This window comes from Plectropomus leopardus, chromosome 22 (genome assembly GCF_026936395.1).
Source record: "Plectropomus leopardus strain MGB_pleo_1.0 chromosome 22, ASM2693639v1, whole genome shotgun sequence".
Lineage (NCBI taxonomy): Eukaryota > Metazoa > Chordata > Actinopteri > Perciformes > Serranidae > Plectropomus > Plectropomus leopardus.
The window spans coordinates 3,894,114-3,918,627 of NC_142197.1; the positions used below are offsets into that span (position 1 = coordinate 3,894,114).

The following is a 24,514-nucleotide window of genomic DNA, read 5'->3' on the forward strand; positions in this document are numbered from 1 at the left end:
ATGCTACACTATAACGCATCTAAACATGCTGTTCTATGTTGTTTTCAGACATTTTTTTGACGGGTCATTTTTTGACTTTTTTGCCATAGTATAGTATGCGATTTTTTCTCATTTTTTTCAAGATGCTAAAATATGATGTTTTTGCTTGTTTTTGCTCATTTTTTCAACATGCTACACTATAACGCGTCTAAACATGCTGTTCTATGTTGTTTTCAGACATTTTTTTTAACGGGTCATTTTTTGACTTTTTTGCCATAGTATAGTATGCGATTTTTTCCTCGTTTTTTCAACATGCTAAAATATGTTGTTTTTGGTTGTTTTTGCTAATGTTTTCAACGTGCTACACTATAACACGTCTAAACATGCTGTTCTATGTTGTTTTCAGACATTTTTTTGACGGGTCACTTTTTGACTTTTTTGCCATAGTATAGTATGCGATTTTTTCTCATTTTTCCAACATGCTAAAATACAATGTTTTTGGTTGTTTTTGCTCATTTCTTCAACATGCTACACTATAACGCGTCTAAACATGCTGTTCTATGTTGTTTTCAGACATTTTTTTGACGGGTCACTTTTTGACTTTTTTGCCATAGTATAGTATGCGATTTTTTCCTCGTTTTTTCAACATGCTAAAATATGTTGTTTTTCGTTGTTTTTGCTAATGTTTTCAACGTGCTACACTATAACACGTCCAAACATGCTGTTCTATGTTGTTTTCAGACATTTTTTTGACGGGTCATTTTTTGACTTTTTTGCCATAGTATAGTATGCGATTTTTTCTCATTTTTTTCAAGATGCTAAAATATGATGTTTTTGCTTGTTTTTGCTCATTTTTTCAACATGCTACACTATAACGCGTCTAAACATGCTGTTCTATGTTGTTTTCAGACATTTTTTTTAACGGGTCATTTTTTGACTTTTTTGCCATAGTATAGTATGCAATTTTTTCCTCGTTTTTTCAACATGCTAAAATATGTTGTTTTTCGTTGTTTTTGCTAATGTTTTCAACGTGCTACACTATAACACGTCCAAACATGCGGTTCTATGTTGTTTTCAGACATTTTTTTGACGGGTCATTTTTTGACTTTTTTGCCATAGTATAGTATGCGATTTTTTCTCATTTTTTTCAAGATGCTAAAATATGATGTTTTTGCTTGTTTTTGCTCATTTTTTCAACATGCTACACTATAACGCGTCTAAACATGCTGTTCTATGTTGTTTTCAGACATTTTTTTTAACGGGTCATTTTTTGACTTTTTTGCCATAGTATAGTATGCGATTTTTTCCTCGTTTTTTCAACATGCTAAAATATGTTGTTTTTGGTTGTTTTTGCTAATGTTTTCAACGTGCTACACTATAACACGTCTAAACATGCTGTTCTATGTTGTTTTCAGACATTTTTTTGACGGGTCATTTTTTGACTTTTTTGCCATAGTATAGTATGCGATTTTTTCTCATTTTTCCAACATGCTAAAATACAATGTTTTTGGTTGTTTTTGCTCATTTCTTCAACATGCTACACTATAACGCGTCTAAACATGCTGTTCTATGTTGTTTTCAGACATTTTTTTGACGGGTCACTTTTTGACTTTTTTGCCATAGTATAGTATGCGATTTTTTCCTCGTTTTTTCAACATGCTAAAATATATTGTTTTTCGTTGTTTTTGCTAATGTTTTCAACGTGCTACACTATAACACGTCCAAACATGCTGTTCTATGTTGTTTTCAGACATTTTTTTGACGGGTCATTTTTTGACTTTTTTGCCATAGTATAGTATGCGATTTTTTCTCATTTTTTTCAAGATGCTAAAATATGATGTTTTTGCTTGTTTTTGCTCATTTTTTCAACATGCTACACTATAACGCATCTAAACATGCTGTTCTATGTTGTTTTCAGACATTTTTTTGACGGGTCATTTTTTGACTTTTTTGCCATAGTATAGTATGCAATTTTTTCCTCGTTTTTTCAACATGCTAAAATATGTTGTTTTTGGTTGTTTTTGCTAATTTCTTCAACATGCTACACTATAACACGTCCAAACATGCTGTTCTATGTTGTTTACAGACATTTTTTTAACGGGTCATTTTTTGACTTTTTTGCCATAGTATAGTATGCGATTTTTTCTCATTTTTTTCAAGATGCTAAAATATGATGTTTTTGCTTGTTTTTGCTCATTTTTTCATCATGCTACACTATAACACATCTAAACATGCTGTTCTATGTTGTTTTCAGACATTTTTTTGACGGGTCATTTTTTGACTTTGTTGCCATAGTATAGTATGCGATTTTTTCTCATTTTTCCAACATGCTAAAATATGATGTTTTTGCTTGTTTTTGCTCATTTATTCAACATGCTACACTATCACGCGTCTAAACATGCTGTTCTATGTTGTTTTCAGACATTTTTTTGACGGGTCACTTTTTGACTTTTTTGCCATAGTATAGTATGCGATTTTTTCTCATTTTTCCAACATGCTAAAATACAATGTTTTTGGTTGTTTTTGCTCATTTCTTCAACATGCTACACTATAACGCGTCTAAACATGCTGTTCTATGTTGTTTTCAGACATTTTTTTGACGGGTCACTTTTTGACTTTTTTGCCATAGTATAGTATGCGATTTTTTCCTCGTTTTTTCAACATGCTAAAATATGTTGTTTTTGGTTGTTTTTGCTAATGTTTTCAACGTGCTACACTATAACACGTCCAAACATGCTGTTCTATGTTGTTTTCAGCCATTTTTTTGACGGGTCATTTTTTGACTTTTTTGCCATAGTATAGTATGCGATTTTTTCTCATTTTTTTCAAGATGCTAAAATATGATGTTTTTGCTTGTTTTTGCTCATTTTTTCATCATGCTACACTATAACACATCTAAACATGCTGTTCTATGTTGTTTTCAGACATTTTTTTGACGGGTCATTTTTTGACTTTGTTGCCATAGTATAGTATGCGATTTTTTCTCATTTTTCCAACATGCTAAAATATGATGTTTTTGCTTGTTTTTGCTCATTTTTTCAACATGCTACACTATCACGCGTCTAAACATGCTGTTCTATGTTGTTTTCAGACATTTTTTTAACGGGTCACTTTTTGACTTTTTTGCCATAGTATAGTATGCGATTTTTTCTCATTTTTCCAACATGCTAAAATACAATGTTTTTGGTTGTTTTTGCTCATTTCTTCAACATGCTACACTATAACGCGTCTAAACATGCTGTTCTATGTTGTTTTCAGACATTTTTTTGACGGGTCACTTTTGACTTTTTGCCATAGTATAGTATGCGATTTTTCCTCGCTTTTTCAACATGCTAAAATATGTTGTTTTGGTTGTTTTTGCTAATTTCTTCAACATGCTACACTATAACACGTCCAAACATGCTGTTCTATGTTGTTTACAGACATTTTTTTAACGGGTCATTTTTTGACTTTTTTGCCATAGTATAGTATGCGATTTTTTCTCATTTTTTTCAAGATGCTAAAATATGATGTTTTTGCTTGTTTTTGCTCATTTTTTCATCATGCTACACTATAACACATCTAAACATGCTGTTCTATGTTGTTTTCAGACATTTTTTTGACGGGTCATTTTTTGACTTTTTTGCCATAGTATAGTATGCGATTTTTTCTCATTTTTCCAACATGCTAAAATATGATGTTTTTGCTTGTTTTTGCTCATTTATTCAACATGCTACACTATCACGCGTCTAAACATGCTGTTCTATGTTGTTTTCAGACATTTTTTTAACGGGTCACTTTTTGACTTTTTTGCCATAGTATAGTATGCGATTTTTTCTCATTTTTCCAACATGCTAAAATACAATGTTTTTGGTTGTTTTTGCTCATTTCTTCAACATGCTACACTATAACGCGTCTAAACATGCTGTTCTATGTTGTTTTCAGACATTTTTTTGACGGGTCACTTTTTGACTTTTTTGCCATAGTATAGTATGCGATTTTTTCCTCGTTTTTTCAACATGCTAAAATATGTTGTTTTTCGTTGTTTTTGCTAATGTTTTCAACGTGCTACACTATAACACGTCCAAACATGCTGTTCTATGTTGTTTTCAGACATTTTTTTGACGGGTCATTTTTTGACTTTTTTGCCATAGTATAGTATGCGATTTTTTCTCATTTTTTTCAAGATGCTAAAATATGATGTTTTTGCTTGTTTTTGCTCATTTTTTCAACATGCTACACTATAACACATCTAAACATGCTGTTCTATGTTGTTTTCAGACATTTTCTTTAACGGGTCATTTTTTGACTTTTTTGCCATAGTATAGTATGCGATTTTTTCCTCGTTTTTTCAACATGCTAAAATATGTTGTTTTTCGTTGTTTTTGCTAATTTCTTCAACATGCTACACTATAACACGTCCAAACATGCTGTTCTATGTTGTTTTCAGACATTTTTTTGACGGGTCATTTTTTGACTTTTTTGCCATAGTATAGTATGCGATTTTTTCTCATTTTTTTCAAGATGCTAAAATATGATGTTTTTGCTTGTTTTTGCACACTTTTTCAACATGCTACACTATAACGCATCTAAACATGCTGTTCTATATTGTTTTCAGACATTTTTTTGACGGGTCATTTTTTGACTTTTTTGCCATAGTATAGTATGCGATTTTTTCCTCGTTTTTTCAACATGCTAAAATATGTTGTTTTTCGTTGTTTTTGCTAATGTTTTCAACGTGCTACACTATAACACGTCTAAACATGCTGTTCTATGTTGTTTTCAGACATTTTTTTGACGGGTCACTTTTTGACTTTTTTGCCATAGTATAGTATGCGATTTTTTCTCATTTTTTCAACATGCTAAAATATGATGTTTTTGTTTGTTTTTGCTAATGTTTTCAACGTGCTACACTATAACACGTCTAAACATGCTGTACTATGTTGTTTTCAGACATTTTTTTGATGGGTCATTTTTTGACTTTTTTGCCATAGTATAGTATGCGATTTTTGCTCATTTTGTCAACATGCTAAAATATGTTGTTTTTGCTTGTTTTTGCTTATTTCTTCAACGTGCTACACTATAACAAGTCCAAACATGCTGTTCTATGTTGTTTTCAGACATTTTTTTAACGGGTCACTTTTTGACTTTTTTGCCATAGTATAGTATGCGATTTTTTCCTCGTTTTTTCAACATGCTAAAATATGATGTTTTTGGTTGTTTTTGCTCATTTCCTTAACGTGCTACACTATAACACGTCCAAACGTGCTGTTCTATGTTGTTTTCAGACATTTTTTTGACGGGTCATTTTTTGACTTTTTTGCCATAGTATAGTATGCGATTTTTTCTCATTTTTCCAACATGCTAAAATATTTTGTTTTTGTTTGTTTTTGCTCATTTCTTCAACATGCTACACCATCACGCGTGTAAACATGCTGTTCTATGTTGTTTTCAGACTTTTTTTTGACGGGTCACTTTTTGACTTTTTTGCCATAGTATAGTATGCGATTTTTTCCTCGTTTTTTCAACATGCTAAAATATGTTGTTTTTGGTTGTTTTTGCTAATGTTTTCAACGTGCTACACTATAACACGTCTAAACATGCTGTACTATGTTGTTTTCAGACATTTTTTTGTTGGGTAATTTTTTGACTTTTCTGCCATAGTATAGTATGCGATTTTTTCTCATTTTTTCAACATGCTAAAATATGTTGTTTTTGTTTGTTTTTGCTCATTTCTTCAACGTGCTACACTATAACACGTCTAAACATGCTGTTCTATGTTCTTTTCAGACATTTTTTTAACGGGTCACTTTTTGACTTTTTTGCCATAGTATAGTATGCGATTTTTGCTAGTTTTTTCAACATGCTAAAATGTGATGTTTTTGTTTGTTCTTGCTCATTTTTTCAACATGCTACACTATAACACATCTAAACATGCTGTTCTATGTTGTTTTCAGACATTTTTTGGAAAGGTCACTTTTTGACTTTTTTGCCATAGTATAGTATGCGATTTTTTCCTCGTTTTTTCAACATGCTAAAATATGTTGTTTTTCGTTGTTTTTGCTAATGTTTTCAACGTGCTACACTATAACACGTCTAAATATGCTGTTCTATGTTGTTTTCAGACATTTTTTTGACGGGTCACTTTTTGACTTTTTTGCCATAGTATAGTATGCGATTTTTTCTCATTTTTTCAACATGCTAAAATATGATGTTTTTGTTTGTTTTTGCTAATGTTTTCAACGTGCTACACTATAACACGTCTAAACATGCTGTACTATGTTGTTTTCAGACATTTTTTTGATGGGTCATTTTTTGACTTTTTTGCCATAGTATAGTATGCGATTTTTGCTCATTTTGTCAACATGCTAAAATATGTTGTTTTTGCTTGTTTTTGCTTATTTCTTCAACGTGCTACACTATAACAAGTCCAAACATGCTGTTCTATGTTGTTTTCAGACATTTTTTTAACGGGTCACTTTTTGACTTTTTTGCCATAGTATAGTATGCGATTTTTTCCTCGTTTTTTCAACATGCTAAAATATGATGTTTTTGGTTGTTTTTGCTCATTTCCTTAACGTGCTACACTATAACACGTCCAAACGTGCTGTTCTATGTTGTTTTCAGACATTTTTTTGACGGGTCATTTTTTGACTTTTTTGCCATAGTATAGTATGCGATTTTTTCTCATTTTTCCAACATGCTAAAATATTTTGTTTTTGTTTGTTTTTGCTCATTTCTTCAACATGCTACACCATCACGCGTGTAAACATGCTGTTCTATGTTGTTTTCAGACTTTTTTTTGACGGGTCACTTTTTGACTTTTTTGCCATAGTATAGTATGCGATTTTTTCCTCGTTTTTTCAACATGCTAAAATATGTTGTTTTTGGTTGTTTTTGCTAATGTTTTCAACGTGCTACACTATAACACGTCTAAACATGCTGTACTATGTTGTTTTCAGACATTTTTTTGTTGGGTCATTTTTTGACTTTTCTGCCATAGTATAGTATGCGATTTTTTCTCATTTTTTCAACATGCTAAAATATGTTGTTTTTGTTTGTTTTTGCTCATTTCTTCAACGTGCTACACTATAACACGTCTAAACATGCTGTTCTATGTTCTTTTCAGACATTTTTTTAACGGGTCACTTTTTGACTTTTTTGCCATAGTATAGTATGCGATTTTTGCTAGTTTTTTCAACATGCTAAAATGTGATGTTTTTGTTTGTTCTTGCTCATTTTTTCAACATGCTACACTATAACACATCTAAACATGCTGTTCTATGTTGTTTTCAGACATTTTTTTAACAGGTCACTTTTTGACTTTTTTGCCATAGTATAGTATGCGATTTTTTCCTCGTTTTTTCAACATGCTAAAATATGTTGTTTTTCGTTGTTTTTGCTAATGTTTTCAATGTGCTACACTATAACACGTCTAAACATGCTGTTCTATGTTGTTTTCAGACATTTTTTTGATGGGTCATTTTTTGACTTTTTTGCCATAGTATAGTATGCGATTTTTGCTCATTTTGTCAACATGCTAAAATATGATGTTTTTGCTTGTTTTTGCTTATTTCTTCAACGTGCTACACTATAACAAGTCCAAACATGCTGTTCTATGTTGTTTTCAGACATTTTTTTAACGGGTCACTTTTTGACTTTTTTGCCATAGTATAGTATGCGATTTTTTCCTCGTTTTTTCAACATGCTAAAATATGATGTTTTTGGTTGTTTTTGCTCATTTCTTCAACATGCTACACTATAACGCGTCCAAACATGCTGTTCTATGTTGTTTTCAGACATTTTTTTGACGGGTCATTTTTTGACTTTTTTGCCATAGTATAGTATGTGATTTTTTCTAATTTTTTCAACATGCTAAAATATGATGTTTTTGGTTGTTTTTGCTCATTTTTGTCAACATGCTACACTATAACGCATCTAAACATGCTGTTCTATGTTGTTTTCAGACATTTTTTTGACGGGTCATTTTTTGACTTTTTTGCCATAGTATAGTATGCGATTTTTTATAATTTTTTCAACATGCTAAAATATGATGTTTTTGGTTGTTTTTGCTCATTTCTTCAACATGCTACACCATCACGCGTGTAAACATGCTGTTCTATGTTGTTTTCAGACATTTTTTTAACGGGTCACTTTTTGACTTTTTTGCCATAGTATAGTATGCGATTTTTTCCTCGTTTTTTCAACATGCTAAAATATGTTGTTTTTCGTTGTTTTTGCTAATGTTTTCAACGTGCTACACTATAACACGTCTAAACATGCTGTTCTATGTTGTTTTCAGACATTTTTTTGTTGGGTCATTTTTTGACTTTTTTGCCATAGTATAGTATGCGATTTTTGCTCATTTTTTCAACATGCTAAAATATGTTGTTTTTGTTTGTTTTTGCTCATTTCTTCAACGTGCTACACTATAACACGTCTAAACATGCTGTTCTATGTTGTTTTCAGACATTTTTTTAACGGGTCACTTTTTGACTTTTTTGCCATAGTATAGTATGCGATTTTTGCTAGTTTTGTCAACATGCTAAAATATGAAGTTTTTGGTTGTTTTTGCTCATTTCTTCAACATGCTACACTATAACACGTCCAAGCATGCTGTTCTATGTTGTTTTCAGACATTTTTTTTAACGGGTCACTTTTTGACTTTTTTGCCATAGTATAGTATGCGATTTTTTCCTCGTTTTTTCAACATGCTAAAATATGATGTTTTTGCTTGTTTTTGCTAATGTTTTCAATGTGCTACACTATAACACGTCTAAACATGCTGTTCTATGTTGTTTTCAGACATTTTTTTTGATGGATCATTTTTTGACTTTTTTGCCATAGTATAGTATGCGATTTTTGCTCATTTTGTCAACATGCTAAAATATGAAGTTTTTGTTTGTTTTTGCTCATTTCTTCAACATGCTACACTATAACACGTCCAAGCATGCTGTTCTATGTTGTTTTCAGACATTTCTTTAACGGTTCACTTTTTGACTTTTTTGCCATAGTATAGTATGCGATTTTTTCCTCGTTTTTTCAACATGCTAAAATATGATGTTTTTGCTTGTTTTTGCTTATTTTTAATACATGCTACACTATAACGCGTCCAAACATGCTGTTCTATGTTGTTTTTCAGACATTTTTTTGACGGGTCATTTTCTGACTTTTTTGCCATAGTATAGTATGCGATTTTTGCTCATTTTTTCAACACGCTAAAATACAGTGTTTTTGGTTGTTTTTGCTCATTTCTTCAACATGCTACACTATAACGCGTCCAAACATGCTGTTCTATGTTGTTTTCAGACATTTTTTTAACAGGTCACTTTTTGACTTTTTTGCCATAGTATAGTATGTGATTTTTGCTAATTTTGTCAACATGCTAAAATATGATGTTTTTGCTTGTTTTTGCTCATTTCTTCAACGTGCTACACTATAACACGTCTAAACATGCTGTTCTATGTTGTTTTCAGACATTTTTTTCACGGGTCACTTTTGGACTTTTTTGCCATAGTATAGTATGCGATTTTTTCCTCGTTTTTTCAACATGCTAAAATATGTTGTTTTTGGTTGTTTTTGCTCATTTCTTCAACATGCTACACTATAACACGCCCAAACATGCTGTTCTATTTTGTTTTCAGACATTTTTTTGACGGGTCACTTTTTGACTTTTTTGCCATAGTATAGTATGTGATTTTTCCCTCGTTTTTTCAACATGCTAAAATATGTTTTTTTTCATTGTTTTTGCTAATGTTTTCAACGTGCTACACTATAACACGTCCAAACATGCTGTTCTATGTTGTTTTCAGACATTTTTTTGACGGGTCATTTTTTGACTTTTTTGCCATAGTATAGTATGTGATTTTTTCTCATTTTTTCAACATGCTAAAATATGATGTTTTTGGTTGTTTTTGCTCATTTTTGTCAACATGCTACACTATAACACATCTAAACATGCTGTTCTATGTTGTTTTCAGACATTTTTTTGACGGGTCATTTTTTGACTTTTTTGCCATAGTATAGTATGCGATTTTTTCCTCGTTTTTTCAACATGCTAAAATATGTTGTTTTTCGTTGTTTTTGCTAATGTTTTCAATGTGCTACACTATAACACGTCTAAACATGCTGTTCTATGTTGTTTTCAGACATTTTTTTTGATGGGTCATTTTTTGACTTTTTTGCCATAGTATAGTATGCGATTTTTTCTCATTTTTTCAACATGCTAAAATATGAAGTTTTTGTTTGTTTTTGCTCATTTCTTCAACATGCTACACTATAACACGTCCAAGCATGCTGTTCTATGTTGTTTTCAGACATTTCTTTAACGGGTCACTTTTTGACTTTTTTGCCATAGTATAGTATGCGATTTTTTCCTCGTTTTTTCAACATGCTAAAATATGTTTTTTTTCATTGTTTTTGCTAATTTTTTCAACGTGCTACACTATAATTTTTCCAAACATGCTGTACTATGTTGTTTTCAGACATTTTTTTTGACGGGTCATTTTTTGACTTTTTTGCCATAGTATAGTATGCGATTTTTGCTAGTTTTTTCAACATGCTAAAATACAATGTTTTTTGTTGTTTTTGCTCATTTCTTCAACATGCTACACTATAACGCGTCCAAACATGCTGTTCTATGTTGTTTTCAGACATTTTTTTGACGGGTCATTTTTTGACTTTTTTGCCATAGTATAGTATGTGATTTTTTCTAATTTTTTCAACATGCTAAAATATGATGTTTTTGGTTGTTTTTGCTCATTTTTGTCAACATGCTACACTATAACACGTCTAAACATGCTGTTCTATGTTGTTTTCAGACATTTTTTTGACGGGTCATTTTTTGACTTTTTTGCCATAGTATAGTATGCGATTTTTTCTCATTTTTTCAACATGCTAAAATATGATGTTTTTGCTTATGTTGTTTTTGTTTGTTTTTGTTTGTTTTTGCTCATTTCTTCAACGTGCTACACTATAATGCGTCTAAACATGCTGTTCTATGTTGTTTTCAGACATTTTTTTAACAGGTCACTTTTTGACTTTTTTGCCATAGTATAGTATGTGATTTTTGCTAATTTTGTCAACATGCTAAAATATGATGTTTTTGCTCATTTCTTCAATATGCTACACTATAACGCATCTAAACATGCTGTTCTATGTTGTTTTCAGACATTTTTTTGACGGGTCATTTTTTGACTTTTTTGCCATAGTATAGTATGCGATTTTTTCTCATTTTTCCAACATGCTAAAATATGTTGTTTTTGGTTGTTTTTGCTCATTTCTTCAACGTGCTACACTATAACACGTCTAAACATGCTGTTCTATGTTGTTTTCAGACATTTTTTTGACGGGTCACTTTTTTACTTTTTTGCCATAGTATAGTATGTGATTTTTTCCTCGTTTTTTCAACATGCTAAAATATGTTTTTTTTCATTGTTTTTGCTAATGTTTTCAACGTGCTACACTATAACACGTCCAAACATGCTGTACTATGTTGTTTTCAGACATTTTTTTGACAGGTCATTTTTTGACTTTTTTGCCATAGTATAGTATGTGATTTTTTCTCATTTTTTCAACATGCTAAAATATGATCTTTTTGGTTGTTTTTGCTCATTTTTGTCAACATGCTACACTATAACGCGTCCAAACATGCTGTTCTATGTTGTTTTCAGACATTTTTTTGACGGGTCATTTTTTGACTTTTTTGCCATAGTATAGTATGCGATTTTTTCTCCTTTTTCCAACATGCTAAAATACAATGTTTTTGGTTGTTTTTGCTCATTTTTTCAACATGCTACACTATGTAATTCTATCTATCCATCCATCCATTTTCTTCCGTTTATCCGGGGTGGGGTCACGGGGCAGCAGCCTAAGCATGGAAGCCCAGACTTCCCCTCCCCGGCCACTTCATCCAGCTCTTTCCAGGGGATCCCGATGCGTTCCCAGGCCAGCTGTGAGACATAGTCTCTCAAGCCTGTCCTGGGTCTTCACTGGGGCCTCCTACCGGTGGGACGTGCCCTGAACACCTCACCAGGGAGGCTTCCTGGAGGCATCCTAATTAGATGCCCAAGCCACCTCATCTGGCTCTTCTCAACGCGGAGGAGCAGCAGCTCTACTCTGAGCTCCTCCCGGATGACTGAGCTTCTCACCCTATCTCTAAGGGAGAGCCCAGCCACCTTACGGAGGAAGCTCATTTGGGCCACTTCTACCCGCTATCTTGTTCTTTCGGTCACTACCCAAAGCTCGTGACCATAGGTGAGGGTAGGAACGAAGATCAACTGGTAAATCGAGAGCTGTGCCTTTCGGCTCAGCTTCCCTCACTCGTGAACAAGACCTCGAGGTACTTAAACTCCTCCACTTGGGGCAAGATTTCGTCCCCAATCCAGAGGGGGCACTCCACCCTTTTCCGGCTGAGAACCATGCCCTCGGATTTGGAGGTGCTGACTCTCATCCCGGCCACTTCACACTCGGCTGCGAACCAATCCAGTGAGAGCTGAAGGTCATGGCCTGATGAAGCCAACAGGACCACATCATCTGCAAAGAGCAGAGACCAAATCCTGAGGTCACCAAACCGGACCCCTTCAACACCCTGGCTGCGCCTAGAAATTCTGTCCATAAAAGTTATGAACAGAATCGGTGACAAAGCGCCCTGGCGGAGTCCAACCCTCACTGGAAACGAGTTCGACTTACTGCCGGCAATGCAGACCTAGCCCTGGCACCGGTCATACAGGGAATGGACAGCCCGTATCAGGGAGTCCGAAACCCCATATTCCCGGAGAAACCCCCACAGGACTCCCAGAGGGACACGGTAGAACGCCTTCTCCAAGTCCACAAAGCACATGTGGACTGGTTGGGCAAACTCCCATGCACCCTCAAGGACCCTGCCAAGAGTCCAGAGCTGGTCCACAGTTCCATGACCAGGGCGAAAACCACATTGCTCCTCCTGAATCCGGGGTTCGATTATCTGGCGGACCCTCCTCTCTAGTACCCCCGAATAGACCTTACCAGGGAGGCTGAGGAGTGTGATCCCCCTGTAGTTGGAACACACCCTCCGGTCCCCCTTCTTTAAAAGAGGGACCACCACCCCAGTCTGCCAGTCCAAGAGCACTGCCCCCGATGTCCACGCAATGTTGCAGAGTCGTGTCAGCCACAACAGCCCGACAACATCCAGGGCCTTGAGGAACTCCGGGTGGACCTCGTCCACCCCCGGGGCCCTGCCACCGAGGAGCTTTTTTACCACCGTGGCAACCTCAGCCCCAGAGATAGAGGAGCCCACCCCCGAGTCCCCAGGCCCTGCTTCCTCACCGGAAGGCATGTCGGTGGGATTAAGGAGGTCTTCAAAGTATTCCTTCCACCAATCCACAACGTCCCGAGTCGAGGTCAGCAGCGCCCTGCTCCCACCATACACAGTGTTGACAGAGCACTGCTTCCCCCTCCTGAGACGCCGGATGGTGATCCAGAACCTCTTCGAAGCCGTCCGGAAGTCGTTCTCCAGGGCCTCACCGAACTCCTCCCACGCCCGGGTTTTCGCCTCAGCGACCACCGCAGCCGCATTCCACTTGGCCTGTCGGTATCTGTCTGCTGCCTCTGGAGTCCCACAGGCCAAGAAGGCCCGATAGGACTCCTTCTTCAGTTTGACGGCACCCCTTACCGCCGGTGTCCACCAGCGGATTCAAGTGTTGCCGCCCCGAAAGGCACCGACCACCTTACGGCCACAGCACCGGTTGGCCACCTCAGCAATGGAGGCATGCAACATGGCCCACTCGGACTCAATATCCCCCGCCTCCCCCGGGACATGGTCGAAGCTCTCCCGGAGGTGGGAGTTGAAGCTCCTTCTGACGGGAGACTCTGCCAGACGTTCCCAGCAGACCCTCACAATGTGTTTCGGTCTGCCAAGTCTGACCGGCGTCCTCCCCCACCATCAGAGCCAACTCACCACCAGGTGGTGATTGGTTGACAGCTCCGCCCCTCCCTTCACCCGAGTGTCCAAGACATACAACCGCAAGTCCAACGTTACGACTACAAAGTCGATCATTGAACTGCAGCCTAGGGTGTCCTGATGCGAAGTGCGCATATGGACACCCTTATGCTTGAACATGGTATTCGTTATGGACAATTCTATTCTATGTTTATATATATAAATAAATAATTTATAAATCATATATTTTTTGTGACATACTATATTATGATGTTTTTGGGTAATTTTTGACAACATACTATACATAGACATTTTTGGCGATTTTTGCTTCCATACTATACTGTGACCTTTTTTGGTCATTTTGGACAACGAGTTACATTGTGACATTTTTAGGTCATTTTTGACAACATACTTTACTATTACATTTTTGTTCTTTTTCAACATTTTGGGTTCATTTTCGAGGACATACTAATATTAATATTATTACTTAATATTATTACTAACATAATCTTTATGGCCCTTTTTTTCAACATACTGTGCTATGAAATTTTTGGGTTATTACAATCCAGTTTTTGATGCATGTTCGTTGTGCACTCACACTTTGCGGAGCCTTTGTCTGTAGACTAGCAGAGAGACGACTGCCACCATCATACCGATCAGGAACATACCAGCGCTCAAACCCTCTACGACGCCACCTAAAGGCTCTGACACACAACAACACACAGCAAGGGTCAGTTTATACATGCATGGCACGTGTGTGTGTGTGTGTGTGTGTGAGAGTATATGACTCACCTGCATGCGTCCTGAGTGGTGTGGACAGGTAAGTGTCGGTGAATAGTGGCTGAGGAAACTCTCTGTGGTTTTCATCGAAAAGTCTGGTGAAAGCTCGCACACTCAACCTGAACACACACACACACACACACACACACACACACACACACACACACACACATACTATATAAATACACACTCTATTAAACATAGATGAAGAATGTGTGTGTGTGCGTGTGTGTGTGTCGTACCTGTAGGAGGTCTTGGCTTTCAGCGGCCCGTCACAGAAGCCGCCGTAGCTGTCACTCAGGTAGAGGTCGTCGTCATGGTAACGATCACAAGCCCCACCCAGTCGATCGCCCCCTGCCCCCAGGTTCACCTCCACGACCTGATCAGTTATGGATTCATTGATAAGAATGATTTGATACAAAAAAGCCTCAGATTCTTTCTTTTTAAGTATTTATACAATTATTTGCAAACTAGGCAAATCTTTTTGCCTCATTTTTCATCATTGTTATCAGTGTTCAATTTGTGTTTTTAGCAATATTTTACGCTGCTATATTTTGGTTAGATTTTATTATAGGAATTGTTATTGTCCCTAACTTCTTCCAGTACTAACCGTCAACAAGAATATGTTACTACTGATAATTTTGTATTAACTGCCACCAGTGATTTGAAAAACTTTTAAAAGAGGACCTTTGAGTTTTGACCCCGCCCAAAAAAACAACTTAATTTAAACAAAAAAAAATCTTGCCTTTTGCAGTCAGTTAGGGTTATTATGCTTTAGTGTTTTCTGTTGTCACCTGTCCAGCTGGCGTCTCGGCCTCCTGTGGACAGCGGCTGGAGAAGTAGGCCGTCTGATACGCTCTGACGGAGGAGTTGCTGATGTAGTCGCGGTAGGAGGGCAGAGGGTGGCGCTGCTCCGGCTGCAGCATCTCATTGGCTGTCAGAGGAGACGAGAACAATCAGAGGAGGCTCAAACTCTCAAAGTTTGACTTTGTACTCAAATCCTGCTGGCGGTCAGTCTCGAAAACTGAGCTACAACAAACAATTATATCTAGTAGATTTCTACATAAACCAAAATCAAATCTGGCCCTGTACCCATTCTCTAATTCACAATAAAAATAAAACGATTCACACTGGGAATTTGGTTTTTTTTACTTTTAGTATACATAAGGTGCCAGAGTGCATAAATAAGCATCGAAATAGAGCTTGTTTATAAAAAAGTGCCAGTGGAGGATCCCCGCACCCCCTGACAGAAGTCCACACTAAGACCCTACTGTCCTAAAAACCTCCTAAAATCCCAGAAATATCCTAAAATTCTAGAAATATCCTTAAAACCTAGAGACGACAAAAATCCCAGAAACCTCCTTAAATTTCAGAAATGTCCTAAAATCTCAGAAATGTCCTAAAAGCATCCTAAAATGCTAGAAAACATGTGTGAGGCTGCTGCTGATCTAAACTGTGCGTGTTTGTGCGTTCGTACCATCGGATTCGGCCACGATCACGGCGAAGTATCGCACGGCTCCGTTGGCGTCACTGAACCAGGAGCAGTTGAAGCGAAACAAGATGGAGGACGATGTGACCTTTGACGACCTCTCACTGACACGAACACTCGGGGGCGGGACCGGAGGACCTGAGGCGAAACAGATGACAGGTGAAACGGACTGTCAATCAAATATATGGAACAAAACAGCAAAAGTTTACTTTTTAATCTTTTGTTTTTATTCTTAAACTTCATTAAATTATCTCATTTTTATTTTTTATTTCTTTTTGTCTAATTATTTGTTGTAACTACTTGTCTTGTGTGATTTTGTCAAAAAGGTTAATTAAAAAGTATCGAAATTCATATTCACAAAAACAAACAAACAAAAAAACACACACATTAAGAGCTCGACATGAAAAAATGATCATGTTAGGTCAAAATTTTGAATCACTATCTCATAATTTTAACTTGTGGCTTTTTAATCTTTTTTTTATAATTATAACAATGTAAATATAAACTATATATATTATATAATTTATTATATAATTTTAAGATATTATTTTTAGATTTTTTGGAGTACCAGATAGTGAGTCATGATTTAGAAATCAAGATAAATAAATCAAATTAGGAGAAAGTGAGATTTTTGACATAATAAGACCAATAAAATTATTTTGAAAAAATAAAATATAATGGGTAATTTTAATATCATCATGTGTAATTTTCTCCTAACAGAGAATCCGTCTCTGCTCTGTTTCACTTTTTCTTTCTTTTGATCTCCTCCATGTTTTTAGTTCAACTGTCACTAAATAAATTAAATATATGTTCTTGGCGATTTTCTGGAGTCGTGGCCTTTTTATATATTCGTTCTTTTTCTGTTTCTGTCTCACAGTCTAGTTGTGTCGGGATGATTTATAATACAACACGAGCAGAGAGAGGGAGAGGAAAGATGGACGTAAAGAGAGAAGAAGTATTTTCAGCTTCTTTTGGGTCACGGTAACTTTTAGAAAAGACCTAGTTTTATTCATATTATTATGTGTGTGGAGAAACAGATTTAACCAAAGAAACTAGTTTTACCAAATAAATCAACTGCCTGTCCGTCGCTGTCGGCCCTCTGATGATGGAAATCTATTACTTTTTATGTGATGCCAACTTTTTATTTATTTCTATTACTTTTCTTTTATACTTTACTTAAATGTATTTTTTAATTTGTGTTTTGTTTACTTTATTTCATTTTTGTGGTTTTGTTGCTTCTGTTGTTGTTTTTTGTCTATTTTCTTGTATTATTTTGTATTGATATTTTACATCCTTCATCTTGTATTGTTATAGTTTCGTTTCGTTTATGTTCAATACGACTGTTTTGTTCGGCTTTCCATTGTTGCAACTATCTATGTATCCAACTCTGTATCCCAGTTCTGCTTTGCTTTGTTTGTCAAAGCACTTTGTAAACTCTGTTTTTAACGGTGATACATAAATAAAGTTATTATTGTTATTATTATTATATTTTTTAAAAAAGTCACATTAACGTCACCGACTAACCTCAAATACAAAATAATTAATTCTTTTCTTTAAAGTGTTAATGGTGCCAGCTCATTTAATCACTGACTACTTTGAAACTGGCTGGTGTGTTTTGGGTTTTTTTAAGAACCTAAAAACAACTTTTCTTCTTTACACTGAATAAATTAATGAATGAATCCTGCTGTTCTCTGTCTCTGTGTTTAAATAGGACTGGTCATCTGGGACACACAGTTTTTATTTAAACACCAACTGCAGCACCTGAGGCTGTGTGTGTGTGTGTGTGTGTGGGTGGGTGTGTGTGTACTCACGGTCGATCATGGTGACGGTGGTGTGTGTTGCCGGTGGACTTGTCTGTCCGGCTGACGACACTCTGACAGTCACAGAGTACTTCCTGTATGCCTCCAGGTGGTCCAGCGTTACCGCGGTTACGCCCTCGACCAGACGCAGGGCAGAGGTCAGCTCCCCGTCATCGTGGCGACGACACTCGACCTCATAGGAGTCGAAGTCGGAGAGAGGAGGCGACCAGGAGCAGGAGAGGGAGGAGGACGAGAGAGGGAAGCAGTGGATGGACTTCAGGGGAGATGGACCTGAAGGAGACAAGAGGAGAGGAAACAAGGAGAGAGAAAACAAGGGGAGAGATGAGGATACAAAGAAAGAGGACAGGGAGGAGAGGAGACGAGGAGAAAGAGTAGGCAACAAAGAGGAGACAGGGAGGAGAGGAGAGGAAACAAGGAGGAGAGAGAAGGAGAGAGGATAAGAGTCAAAGAGAAAGAAGAGGAGGCAAGGAGAGAGAAAGAGGAAACAAAAAGAGATGAGAGGAAACAAGGAGAGAGGAGGAGAGGACACGAGGAGACAAAAAGTAAGAGGAATAAAGTGAAAGAAAGGAGAAGGAAGGAGATGATACAGGAGAGAAGAGGAGGCAGGGAGGGAGAAAATGGGACAAAGATGGAGGAGAAGAGGAGGTAACAAGATAACACAGGAGAGAAAACAGGAGAACAGAGAGAAGAGAAGAGAAGAGAAGAGAAGAGAAGAGAAGAGAAGAGAAGAGAAGAGAAGAGAAGAGAAGAGAAGAGAAGAGAAGAGAAGAGGATGAAAAGGAGAGATAGGAGACAATGTGAGACAGTAGGAGAGAAGGACAGTCAGTCCAATACATTTTCAGGTATTATTTCTTCTTGCTGAGTCACAGTTTGTGTTTTTCACAGAAAAGGTCGAAACTCAAACAGCGTTTATATTAATGAAACCCGTCTCCTGAGTGATGAGTCCGTGCTGCTCTTTAAGGTTTATTCATGCGGATGTGCCGATAAAAGTGTCTCCCAAAGGGATGATGAATGTGTGAGAGAGGACAAAGAGACGAAGGTGAAGCAGGACATTTGTCTTTTTCTGGCTTGCGGCAAACTGATGATGAAACCTCATAAATTTATATTGCAAAGAAGTATTTCATAAAATCCTATTTCCTATTTTTATTTGATTTTGTTTTTAGAAAATTTGATTCAAGACATTTTGATTCTAAGTAAGGCCTTATTTTTCGATGCATAAATTCAATGCCTTTTAAGGCTTTTCAAGGATCCGTGGTACCTCTGGATTTATTTAAAACACGTGTTAAAAAAGAAAAGCAATGAGCAACTTTATAAAAATTGTTTCAGGAATTACAAGAAATTAGTAGATTTAAAACCCTAGAAAAAAACTATATTTATAGCTATTTTATGTTACAGAATTATGGTACAGAATTACTAAACTTTTGCAGGACATTTCTTTTTTATTTTATTTATTTTAAACAAATTTTCAGGTACATTTGTTTAATTCATTTCTTGCTAATTTGGGGGATATTAGTTCTATTTCAATTCTTGAAAAATAACTAATAAATGTTCAAGAAAATTTAGATTATCTGCAGACTCATCCTTTAAGTTAATGTTATTATTTTATTTGTATTATTCCAACTAAAAGTTTGTCACCTCCAAAATAAAAAATGTGCTTTTTCCTCCTTTAACTGTGTGTCAGTGTCTATATTTGTTAATACTGCATCACCTCTTTGGCCGACCTCAGCTGAGAAAACTGAGAAACCAGGTCACTGTCTACATATTTATAATGTGTGATTTTTTTAATTCCTTCTGGTGAGCAGTTTTGATCCCTGCAGCCAAAAAAACGCCCAAACAGAATGTGATTAAAAATGGTTTCAGAAGCAGAAACAGAGGGACGGACAGCAGAGTGTGTCCTCATTTTACAGTCAGACTCTTTGTTATGTTTCCATCTGCTGGTGAGAACAAGAAACGCTGCTGAAGTTGATTTATACAGAGAAGTGGTAGAAATATTCAAATCCTTTACTTACTTAAGTAAAAGTACTAATACTAAACCATGTCACAAGTAAAAGTCCTGCATTGAAAATAGAACTTAATTTATAGTAAGTATGCATAATCCGGAAAATGTATTTAAATCAAAAGTATCAAAAGTAAAATCAGCCAACGCAGACACATTTTAGAATAAATAAATAACACCTCAAAATAATTTTTTAAAAGAAAAAAAATCCACTTCAAAAAAGTTATTTTAAAAGTGCTGAGAAAGACTTTTTGAAAATAGCTGGCAATTAATTTTCTGTGAACCAACTGATGGATTTAACAACTAATCGCTGCAGCTGTACTTATGTAAACTGTCTTGTGATATAATTTATATTCAAAACACCCTATTTTACAAACTCTTTTTATGTTTTTTAGTTTGTTTTTTAATGCATGAATCTTCTGGTTTGTTTGTTTCCCTGAACATCTGGATTTAAACTTCTCAGAGAGAAAAGATGAGCACACTTTTGAAGAGCTGAGTGAGCAGCCCATCTGTGACTTGCCAAACCCCATTGGAAAAACACTGATTTTTAACATCAAACTGCTTTTTTCAGTATTTTTACCAGTGAAAATCACCTGGTTTGTTTATTTTAGAGAGGAAGAAACCACTGCGGATAATTTGGCTCCCGGTAAGAACCTCCTGAATGATCAACACTGAAGGAATTCCCTTCAGGAGAAGTCTCAGCTGGTTGAAATATGCAGTCCTCACCACTAGAGGCCAGTAAATCTTACACACTGAGCCTTTATCATGAAAACAACACCCATCGTAGGAAAAGTTTGCCATTTGTGGAGATACTTTACCAGGGTGAGACGAGAATATCAATAACATCTGGACATGGTTAGCCTAGCTTAGCATTAAGACCATAAGCAGTGGGAAACTGCTAGCATTCCATCCAACACCAATTAAGTTCATTTATAAATGTGTGTTTCTATAAATTTCAGAGTGTTTTAACCTACTTGTCCTGACGTTCCTCTGGATTGTCTGGCTCCTGACCATGGGGCCACCCCGGGCGCCACCCCCGCTGACGGTCGCCACGGTGAAGTTGTACTGTCGCCCCGGAAACATCCCACCCAGGATGCGGCTGGTCAGGTGAGTCTGTGTGATGGACATGGGGTCTGGAGGGCTCCACTGCAGGCTGAAACTGTCGTAGTCCCCAGAGGCAGGACCAGACCACGTCAGCTCTATCGTGTCATTGGTCGGGCCTTGTTTGACAGATAGGTGGGTGGGCGGCTCCGGAGCTGGAGGGAAACAGTAGAAAATATGAACTCTACGTATAATGATACGATACGATACGATACGATACGATACGATACGATACGATACGATACGATACGATACGATTCGATACAATATACTTTATTGTCCCCGTGGGGAAATTTGTCTCGGACTCAGAAGCTGAATCAATAAATGTATTTACAGTTACAATAAGAACAAACCACTTATGAACAAAACAGCACTATCTGCACCAAATAACTCCAGTAAACTGCTCATAAACAAAATTGCAGGTACAAAATATTGCACATAAATTGCACATGAAACATATTCCACATACACTGTTGTAAAAACATCATGAAACTATTCCACTACTATTTTTAACTCTGTTTTTGTGTGGATTTTTTATTTTATTTTTTTACTTACTGGTGCGTCCGAAGGCTGAGACGTTATTGGTCAGTTCCCCGCTGTGTGTTATGACCTCACCACGGTACAGCCTACCAGGGACGAGCCCAGAGAACGTGTGACTCCTGTGATCTGCCCCGAGCGTCTGAGCTCCCAGAGTGGCTCCAGAAACGTCGTACAATACCACCTTAAAACAGAAAAAGTGTTCAACATACAGTATATTAACCATTCTGTCTGATGCTTTTTGATTAATACTACTGCTGCAGGTCTTTGGCTTTCGTCTTTGTTGTTTTGGTCAACTTTATCAGCGCGCATCAGCAGGCGCTGGTGCATATGTTTATTGAGACTAGGATGCCTATAGTTGCCTTTACAAGTGCTGTTACTTAAAGTTTAATCTTGACAAATGTCCCCCAAATTATAATAATAAAATTAAATTTAATACTGTAACTTAAAAAACTAAACTGAAAGAGCAAACCCACTCTGGAAACTAACAAAACTGAACTGAAAATAAAAAATATTAGAATAAATACAAAAAGATACAAACTAATGAAAAAAAAAATAATTCTGTGTAATCATGTTTTCATGTTGATCTTTTTACAATATGTCTCTTGACAAACAGATTTTAGGACTTTAAGCTGCTTGATTTAAATAAAATAAATGAATGATGAACCTGATAGCTGCTCCAGCTTCCCTCTCCGTGCTGCCAGCTGACCGTCAGTCTGTCCGTCCGTCCTGAACTCTGAACCTGAAGAGACGACACTGAAGACGGGACTGTTGAGCAGAAAAAAACAGAAAACATAATTGTGAGGAACGACAATGAAGTAAGATGAAGATGATACACAAGATGGTAAAGAAGAACAACAGAAAGATAAACAAAATGAAAATGCAGGAGAAAGGTCAAGAAACAGAAAGATGGATAATGGTAATTGAAGAGCAGACAAAGTGAGAAAAGAAAGAAAATAATAACAAGAAAGACGGAGGACAACGAAAAAGCAAAAGAGGAAAGTAATAAACAAAATAAAGGAGAGAAACAAGATGAGAAACAGCATTATAAACGAAAACGTGCAGAATCCAATCGTCATGTAACCACTTATCATATCAATATAATAATAATAATGATTTTAATAATAAATGCACTGACCAGTTCTGGCGAGCACGGAGGAGTCGCTGCTCATGCCTCTGCTCCAGCTCACCACCTGCAGTCTGTACAGACTTCCTGCTCGCAGGCCGGAGAAAACACAGCTGTCTGCAGCCGGACCAACTTTCTGCAGGTCCACCTGCTCACCCAACGCCTGCACCACACACACGAATAAAGCATCAACATAAGATCAAACAGGGAACGTTTTACTGCACTATCAATACTTTTACTTCAGATGAGGTTTGAAATGCAGGAATTTTACTTGTGGAGTGTTTTTTCACACTTTGGTATTAGTACTTTTACTTCAGTAAAAAGGATAAAACTGATGAAATATTATAACCCACCTGATGATGCTCCTTCTTGCTTCCTGCAGCGTCCTGCCTGTGATTGGCTGTTGCCTCGACGACGCTGTAGAGCGTCAGGTCATAAATGTCGACGTGGCCGTCAGAGAGAAGCCAGGAGAACGAGAGTGCAGAGGTGTTGGCCGAGGTGACGGTCAGATTACTGACTGCAGCCGGACCTGAAACACAGACAAAGAAGACGATGTAGCAAGTCATTTATTTATTTGTTTGTTTGTGTGTTTGTTTTCAGCTTTATTTAACAAAAAAGTGTTTAAAATATGTCTGGTAAAGAAGAACACAAACATACATGAGAGCACAGATAACTGACATTCTACAAATATCATTAACAATAATAATAATAATAATAATAATAATGATAAATCAATAAAATCTTGAGATGGAAAAAAAAGCAACAAAAAAGCAAAAAATAATTAATATTCATATCACATCAGGAGGTTTCGTACAGAAAGTTTCTGTTATATTCTGAAAATATTCTGTTGTTTTTTTTGTTGTTTGTAAGAGCAAGAGAGGGAAGTGTTGAGTTGAAGTCAATCAAGAAAAGATGGAAAGAGGGTTGTGAACTTAAACATTTTTGTTTCTGGATGTAGAATTTCAGCTAAGAGTTCAGGAGTTGTGAGATAAGTGTTAGTGATCAATAGTCACATGGACGTGATTGAGACTGATCCCGAAACCACTTGTAGATAAGAAATTAAACATAAATTTGAAAGGAAAGAATGAAAGTTTATTGCTTTGATCCCAGTTTGGTTCAGATGTTAAGGAGTTTTCGTGCACATTGTAAGAAAAATAAGTCACTTGAGAGGAAAGTTCGTGCTGCGGTGTAATGTTTTCACTTACGAGTTTGTCCTTCTGCTGTGGCGTCAAGCGACGGGACGCCACCGCTGAGCGTCGCCACCTTCACTCTGTACCACTTCCCTGATGTCAGACCCTCTAGACGTTCGCTCCGGCTCTCCACAGAGACCGAACGGTTGGCCAGAAGGACGCCGGCCTCGTCCAAAAGCTGCAGGTTGTAGCCGTCGTACACGCCCACCGGCCTCTCCCAGCTGACGGTCAGACTGTGGGTGGTGTGGTCGTTGTCGGCCTGCAGAGCTGTGACTCTGGCCGGAGCTGGAACACAATAATCAATGATCATCCATATTAATGCAGTTTTCTGAACCCTTTGAAACCTTTAGCAACATAATTTTTCTTTTGCTGTATTCAGACGCCTTTTACAAGTATTTAAACCTTTGAACTTTTAGCAAATTGGTTTGATTTCTTTCAAAAAAATAGAAAAAGTCAATGTGCAACTTGAAAAATTTTAAAAAGATGGCGTTAAATTTTAAGGAAAAAAAGCTAACTATAAGTATCATAATTACAGATTTTAAATTTAGGTAACAGAATTATTGTATTTTTTATTTTTTTATTTTTTTATTGGAAAGGAC

General features: G+C 36.6%; 1 protein-coding gene across 1 annotated transcript in view; it reads right to left on the reverse strand.

Annotated features, from left to right (window-relative positions):
- The window catches only part of ptprb (protein tyrosine phosphatase receptor type b), a 67,049-nt gene that overhangs the window by 22,177 nt on the left and 20,358 nt on the right, over nt 1–24,514 (reverse strand). Inside the window, exons 18-29 of the mRNA XM_088072997.1 lie at nt 23,931–24,200; nt 23,079–23,254; nt 22,738–22,888; nt 22,267–22,367; nt 21,618–21,783; nt 20,936–21,217; nt 17,957–18,235; nt 16,134–16,283; nt 15,451–15,590; nt 14,899–15,035; nt 14,669–14,775; nt 14,475–14,580 (exon numbers count right to left, since the gene is read on the reverse strand). Of these exons, the coding sequence (XP_087929123.1) occupies nt 14,475–14,580; nt 14,669–14,775; nt 14,899–15,035; nt 15,451–15,590; nt 16,134–16,283; nt 17,957–18,235; nt 20,936–21,217; nt 21,618–21,783; nt 22,267–22,367; nt 22,738–22,888; nt 23,079–23,254; nt 23,931–24,200 (2,065 nt within the window). The remainder of the gene's footprint in view (nt 1–14,474; nt 14,581–14,668; nt 14,776–14,898; nt 15,036–15,450; nt 15,591–16,133; nt 16,284–17,956; nt 18,236–20,935; nt 21,218–21,617; nt 21,784–22,266; nt 22,368–22,737; nt 22,889–23,078; nt 23,255–23,930; nt 24,201–24,514) is intronic.